Source organism: Pelodiscus sinensis, chromosome 20, assembly GCF_052426305.1.
Source record: "Pelodiscus sinensis isolate ZL-2025 chromosome 20, ASM5242630v1, whole genome shotgun sequence".
Taxonomy (NCBI): Eukaryota; Metazoa; Chordata; order Testudines; family Trionychidae; genus Pelodiscus; species Pelodiscus sinensis.
Genome location: NC_143071.1, coordinates 3,333,315 through 3,343,442, shown reverse-complemented (window position 1 = coordinate 3,343,442; position 10,128 = coordinate 3,333,315). Strand labels below are relative to the sequence as shown.

General features: G+C 54.5%; 1 protein-coding gene across 1 annotated transcript; it reads left to right on the top strand.

Annotated features, from left to right (window-relative positions):
- Nucleotides 1–274: 274 nt before the first annotated feature.
- On the top strand, nucleotides 275–3,641 carry ACTG1 (actin gamma 1). Its single transcript, XM_075904062.2, has 6 exons — nucleotides 275–415; nucleotides 1,115–1,250; nucleotides 1,354–1,593; nucleotides 1,888–2,326; nucleotides 2,479–2,660; nucleotides 2,763–3,641. Exons 2-6 carry the CDS (start codon nucleotides 1,128–1,130, stop codon nucleotides 2,904–2,906), a joined length of 1,128 nt encoding a protein of 375 aa, XP_075760177.1. The 5' UTR covers nucleotides 275–415; nucleotides 1,115–1,127; the 3' UTR covers nucleotides 2,907–3,641.
- The last annotated feature ends 6,487 nt before the right edge of the window (nucleotides 3,642–10,128 follow it).

Below are 10,128 nucleotides of genomic sequence, written 5' to 3'. Positions count from 1 at the left end.
GGGGGTATCGGGGGGCTCCCAGGGGCCGGCTCGGGGCAGGCTCGGGGGGATATTGGGGGGCTCCCGGGGGCCGGCTCGGGGGGTATCGGGGGGCTCCCGGGGGCCGGGTCTCCCCGCTCCGGCTACTGGCCCAGGCCGCGCCCCCTTCTCCATGCAGGCTGCGGAGCGCGCTGAGCAAGGGAGGGGCGGGGCCAGGCCATCCAGCCGCCCCACGTGGCCTGGGCCGCGCCAGCCAATGGCCGCGCGTGTTTCGGAAAGATCTCCATATATGGCTATGTTCTCGGCCGGCGAGGCGGGGCCGGCGCCCCCGGGTATAAAAGGGCGGGGCTGCGCGCACCACGGTCTCACTCAGCCGGCGGCAGCGGACCCAGCATCCTCGCGTCCCGCAGCACCGAGCGGAGCCTCCTGCCCACAGGTACTGCCCGGGCCGCGGGGCCTGGCGCCCGCCTGCGCCGCCCCCCTTCGCCAACCGCAGGCCGCGGCGGCGCGCCCCGGGCTCCTTCCCGGCGGGCCGGCTGGGGCGCGCGCCGCCCCCCCCTTTGGGGGTTCGCGGTGGTACCGCCCGGCCGGCCGTTTGAATGGCGCGAGGCCGTGGCCGTGTGCGGGCTCTGGCCAGGTAGGGGCTGTGATTGGTCCCCCTGGCGGGTGACGTAATAGAGCGGGAGGTTTGTTTGAATGGAGAGGGGTGGGGCTGCTTGTTGCTCTCCGCGGGCAGAGGGGCGGGGCTGTAGGCTAGCCCGTTGCTCCGGCAACAGGCCCCTGGCGCAGCGGGCGGGCGGGGGGAGAGGACCTGGCTGCGCCTCGCGCCCTGCCCGGGGCTGTAGGCGGCTGAGCGCGTGCTGCGGGCTGGGGGCAGGGCTGCACTCGCTGCCATGGGGGGTGGCGCCTTTGCAAGCTGGGCGGGGCAGGCACGTCTGGCTCCAGCTGCTGGGATCCTGCAGGGCCAGGCCTGGGTGCAGTTAGTGACCCCCTGCAGGTGGGCCCCCCCCCGCCTTGGTTTGCACCTGCAGGTGGGCCCCCCCCCCCCCCCGGCCTTGGCTTGCAGCACAGACCAAGCTCTCCTGGCTGAGCCTGTGCTGGACCCGCCCTTGACCAAGGTCTCTCCCCTCTGCAGCAAGATCTCCACCATGGAAGAAGAAATTGCAGCGCTCGTCATCGACAATGGCTCTGGCATGTGCAAAGCTGGCTTTGCAGGAGATGATGCCCCTCGAGCCGTGTTCCCCTCCATTGTTGGGCGCCCGAGACACCAGGTGAGCAGCCAGCCGTACCGGTGAAGTGAGAGTGGCCAGGTGTAATATTGCTGGGGGTTATGAAAAGGGGCCTTGACACTTACGGCCTGCCTTGTTTTTAAAGGGTGTCATGGTTGGCATGGGGCAGAAGGACAGCTATGTGGGCGATGAGGCCCAGAGCAAGAGAGGTATCCTGACTCTCAAGTACCCCATCGAGCACGGCATTGTCACCAACTGGGATGACATGGAGAAAATCTGGCATCACACTTTCTACAATGAGCTTCGTGTAGCACCTGAAGAACACCCTGTTCTGCTGACAGAAGCTCCCCTGAATCCCAAGGCCAACAGAGAGAAGATGACACAGGTACACTTGCTGCAGTAGTCTGTGATCTGCCTTCCTCCCTGTTTCACAAACCATCTCTTTCGTTATGGATCTCTTTTAAAACTCAAGTGTTCTTTCAATATTTTCAGGGCTCTGTACACCTCCTGGCATTTCCTTCCTGAAGTCTCAGGTTTCTTTTTTTGTTTTCTTTCTGCCTGCGTTCTTTGCTTTTCCTTTCCCAGCACATCAGTTTTTGCATGCAAGCATGTTTTCAAAGATTGGCTTGAGGCGGGGTTTTCGTACTACCTGTAGTAAAACAGAACTCTTTCTTTCCAGATCATGTTCGAAACCTTCAACACCCCAGCCATGTATGTTGCTATCCAGGCAGTGTTGTCCCTGTACGCCTCTGGTCGTACCACTGGTATTGTTATGGACTCTGGTGATGGTGTTACCCATACTGTGCCCATCTACGAGGGGTATGCTTTACCCCATGCCATCCTGCGTCTGGACTTGGCTGGCCGAGACCTGACAGACTACCTCATGAAGATCCTGACAGAAAGAGGCTACAGCTTCACCACCACAGCTGAAAGGGAAATTGTGCGTGACATCAAGGAAAAGCTGTGCTACGTTGCCCTGGATTTTGAACAGGAGATGGCTACTGCTGCTTCATCATCCTCCCTGGAGAAAAGCTATGAGTTGCCTGATGGTCAGGTGATCACCATTGGCAATGAGAGGTTCAGGTGTCCAGAGGCCCTCTTCCAGCCATCCTTCCTGGGTAAGTATCTACCAAACCGTCCTCTGTGCTGGAACACAACAAGCCATGAGAATCGCTGGACTGCCAAGTGCTAGCTTTGCAGTGCTGACTGCAATCGAAAGCTGGTTAGGGAGGGGTTGGGTAACTGAAGTCTGATCACTTCTGTCTCTTAGGTATGGAATCCTGTGGCATTCATGAAACCACTTTCAACTCCATCATGAAGTGTGATGTAGATATTCGAAAGGACCTGTATGCCAACACAGTATTGTCTGGGGGAACCACAATGTACCCTGGGATTGCTGACAGAATGCAAAAGGAAATCACAGCTCTGGCACCCAGTACGATGAAAATTAAGGTAAATGGCTCTCCTCTTTCCAAAGAGCTACTGAGTCATAGGAGGAGGCTGCCTTTCCAGATATTCTTGACCACTGACTAACTGCTTCTCTTGTCTTTCTAGATTATTGCTCCACCTGAGCGTAAATACTCCGTTTGGATTGGTGGCTCCATCTTGGCGTCTCTCTCTACCTTCCAGCAGATGTGGATCAGCAAGCAGGAATACGATGAGTCTGGCCCATCCATCGTCCACCGTAAATGCTTCTAAATGGACTTTTCACTAGTATACATTTGCCTGGGCAAATTTATACACTTCATGCTAGCCTCATAAAACTGGAATAAGCCTTTTTCAAAAACTTGCCCTTGGGAAAGTCTGTAAGACAAATGTCAGTGACTCGAAGTTGCTGATTTGACCCTGTATTCAAGTTAACTGTTCCCCTGGTACATTTCAGCACCTACCCTGTATGTATCTGACCAAACCTTGGTACAGGTGGCATCACTCATGTGGCATAAATGCTAGGGTTAGCTTGTATTGGTAGAAGAATGTTCAAGTATCTCACTATGGGCTAGTGACTCCTGGTAATTCTAGGGTTTGAGCCTAGATTTGTACAGGGTATTTGTCAGACTTCCAATACAAAGTGCTGAATATTCCAGATTTTGGTGTAGAGGCTGGTAAAGTTCATCAAAGAACTTATTTCTGTTGCTGCCGTTGTAGCAAGGCTGGAAAACATGACATCCAAGCCTTACGGGCCAGGTTTCATTTTATTATCCCAGCAAACATCCTTGGGGGCTAAAGTTACTCAACTTTTGAGTTGCTAAAACTGCATTTACACCTGTAAATTTTACACATCAAGTTTAATTTATGTAAGATTTTTGTATGTTGCCTTAATGTTCTCACATGACAGTAGAAAACCAAAACTTGTAAGTCATCCTGAAGTTGAGAAATTGTAATGCCCAACAACACATCAATGTGTAAGGAAAATAAAGCGCTGCAGTAAAACTCCATGGGTGTCCTCTTCTGAATAAGAACCTTGGCTTTTCAGGTATTGGACTAGATTTAATAGTATCTGACCTTGCACATAGTGATGTTCTAAGTTCCTTGACAGATCTCAGAGCTGAGGCAAACTGGTTTCCTTGCGTTAGCTCTTACAGCCAGGTATGCTGGGGTCTCAGACTGGTACATCTCCACTTCTTCTTACACACATTCTCCCTCCCCAGATCTTCTCATCTTAGTTATAACTGGGTCTAGTAAAGACTTCAAGCTTGTTAAGGTGTGCAATCCCAGTTACATTATTTACATAGCTGGGGTTGCATATCTTAAGCTAACCTGGGTCTAGTAACAGACCCAGCCTCAATTCTAGTCTCTTCCCTGGCCTGTAGTGCAAGCAGGCTTTCATCAAACAGATGCTGCTACAGCAAACCTGTAGTTGCTTTAGTGCAAAAGCTTGCTGCCTGTCTACACTGCCCATGAGTTTGTGTGCAAGAACACTGACTTTCTAATGTAAGAAATCTGTTTCTTGTGCAGAGCTATGATGCTCCCACTCAAGAATAAAGCCCTCTTGCGCAAGAGGCCAGTGTAGGCAGGCAACATGCACAAATACTTAACGCAAAAACTCGTGTTAAAGTATTTAAGCAGAATCTTGCCAATGTAGCTGCCCTGTTTAAGTAAATGGCACTAACTACCTTGTCAGGCTGATCAGGCCCTACATTTTGGTTTTAAAAAGTCCAGCCAGGCTGCTGCTTTGCATAAGAAACAAAGCACCCTCTACAGGCCCCCAAGACACTTCTGAAAGTCTTGTGTGTAAAATCCTGGCTTTGATTCCCAAGTCTGGAGCTTCTTTAGGCTCACTCATTTCCCTCTTCACGCTGGGGGAGAGCCAAGAGATTCTTTTCTCCCTTCCTGCTCAGCCCTCGTGTTAGGAAAGGCACTGATTTGTTTTCTACCATTATTAGTTGGGGATCCTGCTATGAAACAGGCATTGGAGCTGTTGGCTTAAGCCTGCTGCCAAGCCAACTCCCTAGCAGGGTGGAGTCAGTTTTGTGTGCAACTGACACAAGCATGTATCAAAACTAACTGGAGCAGCAGTCAGAGCGTTCACCTGTCTTAAGTTTCTCTGTTCAATAGTATGAATACATGTATTTCCCTACCTGGGAATTTCTGAATATCCTGTAATTGCATCTATAATAGGCCTTGACCCATGCCTTGCTCTTCTGGCTGGTGTTCAGGTGGGAGCCTGCCAAAAATAATTTTTTTTTTTTAGTTGTATGGGGCTAAAACTTCAATTGTTCTTTGGCAGGGTGGTGGGAAGTTGAATGCAAAGAATTTTTGCCTAGCATAAATAAGGACGAGCATTTGGGAGGAAGCTTTCATCCAATAGGGTTTGAAATACACCAGTCACTCTTAGAGTTTAGCATTAATGAGCTTCCTGTTGGCAGGCAGTGCCTTGCTGTAAAAGATGAGTTTGAGCAGTAGGCAGAGGTAGGGAACTGGATGGTGTCCATAACAGCATTCTACAGGGAGCTGTGAATTTCAATGTGCTGTACAAACAGCAGCTCATACAAAATCCCTGCATGCTAAGTATTTTCATATTAAACAGGGGCGAAGAAGAGATGCTAATTAATTGAAATACCGAAGGTCGTGCAGTGAGTCAGTGGCAGAGCTGCAATTAGGCTCTTGCATTTGCTTCTCTAATTACTGCTGAACACTGTTCCAAGCCGTGTGGTTATGTGTTAAACAGAGTGCTGCTGCTGTGTTAAAGTGCCATGGCAACTGGTCTTAACAGTCCAACAGAACTTCCCTCATCACATGCAAGCTGCTGTGGCAAATAAATCAGGCTTGCAGTTGGGTTTTGTGTGAGCAAAATCACATGCTGAGAAAAGTAGAAGTCAGCAAGGTGGCTTGGCCCAGAGCCACAGAGGTAGTTAAGCGCCTACTTTGCACTGTGAGTCTACCATTGTCACCCACTGCTAGCCAAAACCTGGGTGCTCTGTGGGAGGTTCCTGAGGGACTCTTAATTTCCTTGGATTTTTTATTCTTCCTTTCCAAGACCTGCCTTAGGCCTTTTCTACATTTGCCTTTCCCACCATGACAGAAATTCCTTCTTGGCCTTAGCAGTAGAGGCTAGTAGGAAGGGCTAGTGCTTTGTCACCCCAAGTGTAACAATGTGCCCCAAAGTTCAGGAGAGCTCAGCCATCAGTTCCCCTGCATGCTTCCCCTCTTCATGGATGCAAGTTCTGTGCTAACCTGCAAAGGGAAAACCCAGGTTGGGGGCATGGGCTAAGGATAGCCAGCTACAAATACCAATCTTAACGGATCTGACTTGGAGGCCTTTTGGCCAGTGGTTTGTCTCGGACACTGGCTGGCACCAGGTGCTTACCCTCCGGTTCTTCCTGACTCTCACTAGCTAGAGATCAGCTGGGCCCTGAAGAATGAAGATTTATATCCCAGGCAGAACTTTCTGGCCAGATCTACACTTCAAAAAAGTTACATCACTCGGGCGTGAAAAATGTGCACTCCAGTTAAACCAACCTAATCCCTGGTGTAGCCAGAACTAGGTCGCCGGAAGAATTCTGTTAGCCGTTTTCACTGGAACAACAGCATGGATTTTTCACTGTGGGGGTGGATTTGAAAAACACCAGGTGGCAATTTTTGCCAAGCTGTTCGGTGCCATAATACACTCATAACCTGTCTCTAGTTGGCTTTTTGCTGTGTGATTTGCAACGGAGCTGGAAGGGAGGAGTCAAGGTGTTTTGTTCATCCATAAATACTCTTCAAAATGAACCAGAGGGATGGGTAACGCCTTACCAGAGAGGAAGGAAGGCTGCATTTAGATTCTATGGGGCAGGAAGATTTCCTCTGCCATGGAAAAACAATTCAGTCTTCAGAGATGCCGTTTGGGATGCCTTACAGATGTCAAGTTAAATAAGCGGAATCTGTCTGTTGGAGAAATTTTAGTTGGCAGCTGCCTGCGTCTCTGTATCCACAAAGGCCTTAGCTCTAAATCCCCTTTCAAGTGTTCGCATATTACAGGATATGATGTAGTGTTCTTAACCTCCTAGGTAGAATGTTTGCACATTAATCACGCCAGGAAAAAAACGAGAACGAAAGAAAGTCTGCAGGGAATGCGCAGTGAGAGCGGAAGGATGTGGCTGCTTAGTCAGAGCAGCCGGGACTCCATCCCAGAGCCGTGAGCTCCTCCCGCGCCCCCGTCTTAGAGAGCTGCAGGCGTTCCGGCCACGGGCGGCTTCCTCGTGTCGCTGGCCGCACCCTGGCGGTCAGATCACAGGTGCGCTCGCTGGACACGTGGCAATGCCACGGGGGTGAGGCACACAGGGCCTCTCAAGGCACCTTTTGTTAGCCTGGGGAGGGGACTGAGTTGGGTGGGATGCGGGAGAGAGGACCCGGGGGGGGGGGGGGATGCAGTTACGGGGGGAGTGGAGGGATGGGCACAATCCTGTGGATCAGGGTTGAGGGCAAGTGGTTCCAGCTCCATCCTGCAGAGAACAGGGGCCATCCATGTGATGCACCATGCCAGCGTATGCACATGTAGACACACACAACCCATTTGACTGCTTCAGAAAGCCAGAGGCATGAAATCACCGCTGGGGGCAAGGGGAAGGGGGACGGGGCGTGGTGAGGAAGGGTGCCAATTCTGATGGAATAAAACCTGGACCCAACACCTTTGTCCCTGCCTTGGGTCCCCAGAGCCAGCACTGCTGAGTGCTGCCTCGGGCCACAGCGGAGCCAGGGAATGAAGACCTGCCACTCTCGCTGCCGTCACAGAGCCACCGACGCCAGCCGGCAGGAACTGGGTGTCTCCCCTGGCCACCGTCCCCCGTGCGCCTGGAGCCCTGGGGTGGGTCGCTAGCTGCACGGCTCACGTGCTTAGCCTGCTGCATGCACCCTGCGTTCCCAGGCCTCAGCCCTGCAGGAACCCGGCCGCTGGAGCCAGACGGTGCTTTCGGCCAGCGCTGCAGCAACCAAGCCAGGCTCCGTGTTATCGAATGCCGGGGCAGCCCTGCGAGTAGACGCCAGGTGCACTAGTAGCATCAGCCCATCCGGGCGGAACAGGAGGTCCCCTCAGCACAACGTCTGACCCACACGTCTCTGGGATCGGATCATTTCCCGCTCGGTTCCCGGGGGGCTGTTGGTCACAGGGAGCCAGCAGCTGCTGGGTCCCATCTGGGCCATTGTCCGTCTGGCGGGCCAGCCGATTTCTCTGCTCAGAGCAGCGTTGGGGGCGGGGCTGCCAGCGTACAGCTCAGCAGTTCCAGCGCTGCCCTTGCCCGGATGAGCTGAGCGCTCGGGGCAGGAAGAATTCCCGACACCAGACTCCCGTTCCAGGCGCGCTGCCTGGTTGGTTCTTTATCTGTATCAAAGCAGGGCTGAGGGTCCCCTGAGGGTCCCCAGCTATGGCCCAGGGCGCCTGGCCTGTCCAAACAGCACAAAGACAGTCCCTGCCGCCAGGGACACAATCCCAGGTATAAGGCAAGTGACCCCAGCTGGGGTTGTGTGTTTTTTCCACAAAAGAAGGTGAATTTTCCTGCTCTTTGCCCCCAGAGCGCCGCCAGCCACTTGTATTTCTACGGGAGTAAACTCTTGCGCCCTGTCGGTCCCGGATCCAACCATCTGTCTGTCTGTCCCATTCCAGCCCCGTCTGCCTGTCTCTGGCTGATGTGTCTAGCCGTAATTCCACAGCCGTGCATCAGTTTTCCCCAGGCGGGTGTCACCGCAGTGGCTGGGTTTGCTTGTGTACATTTCCTTGGTGGCTGGGCCAATAAAAGCTATTACCTTCCCCCCGCCCCGGGGCCAATGGGCCAGCAAACAGCTTGTTGGGTTTGTGCGTTCGACTCCCTGCATGGTTGGCAAGCAAGTCCGAGCCGACGGGCCAGAGACAGGTGCGCAGGCAGCATTTCCTGCCAGAGAGGGCCGGCCGGGGAGTGTCTTGATCACCAGTCCCCTTCCCATGCCACTAGCAATGTGAACCCAACGCTAAGGGAGCAGCTTCCGCCCGAAATCCACTCCGGGCCATCCCCAGGGTGCGCACTAGAGGGCGGTGCTGGACCGCTTCAGCCGGCTTGGCGCTCTGGGTGCCAGGCGGGCCACCGATCCTTGGGTTACAGGCAGTGCAGCGGCGAGGGGGGGGGAACAGACACGTGCCTGGGGTCCCAGTGTCCCCCCGCCAGGAGGCCTCCCCAGGTCTGCCTACTTCAGTGTCTTTGGGGGCCGGTCCTTATTGTCACCATAGCGCCTGCGGGCCCAGCGTGCCGGGCGCTGCACAGAGTGGGAGCCGGCCCCTGGCCGACCCAGCTCGCTGCCAGCTGCTCTGCTGATGCAGTTGGCAAAGGCAGCAGCTTCCTCCCTGCTGAGCAGAGCGGAGCCTGGTGCCCGGCAGGGGCTGGCGCTGGCCCAAGCGGAACGGCCCCCTCTCTCCTGGCCTTGATTGACGCCCTGGCTGGCAGCCTCAGCGGGGGGCGGGGGGCTGGTCCCTCCCAGGGCAGGCTAGGGTGGGGGCAGGCAGGTCTTGACTGTAGCTGAGCAGGGAAAAGCAGCATGTCCAGCTCCTAGCATGGGGCTGGCATTAACCATTGGGCACCACAGCCTGCTGTGGATTAGATCAGTCTCCTGAGGAGCAGGGGAGGGGTCACAGCTGGCTAGGCCCAAAGGGCCAGCAGGTTTGGGTGCCCAGGCTGTAAGCTGGTTTTCACCCACCCTTGTTCTCCCTTCTTGGCCATGAGCCCGGCTGCTTTGCCCCCTGTGCAGGGTCTGGCCGCTCAGACATCGTATCTGGTGCCCCAGGCCATGATTGGGGATCTCAGCAAGGAGGTTCGGGAAGTGAGTGAGCAGGCCACGGTCCCCGCTATTCTTAGGACGTTGTGTCCTGCAGCCTCTTCATCCCGCCCCGACACCGCTCCCTTGGGCTCTCCTGCGCCCACCAAAAAAAACCAAACCCAACCTCCATGAATGGCCTTGCAAAACATTGTATTTATATTTGGGTCCCAGTGTGCTTCCTTTTGGTTCCAGGGCCTCCCGGTCGCACCCTAAGTCATGATTTTCAGCACGCCCCCCCCCCCAGCTCGTCCCGGCTGGCGCTGTGGACAGATGCCCCCCTTTCTGTGATGCCCTCTGCTGGCAGCACCCCGTGTGTGCGCTGGGCTGGTGGCAGGGGGCATTACCATGTCATGACACATAAGTGAATGGGTCACCCAGAAAAGGGTATCCTTGGGGCAGTACAAGGCAGGGACGGGGGTGAGCTTGGGGAGCAGTGCAGGGAGGGGGTAAGCTGGCTCTGCCAAGCCCCCTCGTCCCGCCCTGCACGCTGTGCCTCACGCCCGGCTGGCTGGGCAGTAGCCATCCCCCGCAGCCTTTGCTTGTCTCTCAATTGGCATTCGTCATGGCTTCGCTGGAGCCAAGTTGGCTGCGTTTGATTGTTCACTTGTTAACTTGCTTAGTCGGGGACTTTTTATACTGTGGTGTTGGAAGGAATTCC

Coding starts and splice junctions, on each gene's coding strand:
- ACTG1 (XM_075904062.2), top strand. CDS start 1,128: ATGGAAGAAGAAATTGCAGCGCTCGTCATCGACAATGGCTCTGGCATG. Junction 1,594..1,887: donor ACAGAGAGAAGATGACACAG/GTACACTTGCTG, acceptor CTTTCTTTCCAG/ATCATGTTCGAAACCTTCAA. Junction 2,661..2,762: donor CCAGTACGATGAAAATTAAG/GTAAATGGCTCT, acceptor TTGTCTTTCTAG/ATTATTGCTCCACCTGAGCG.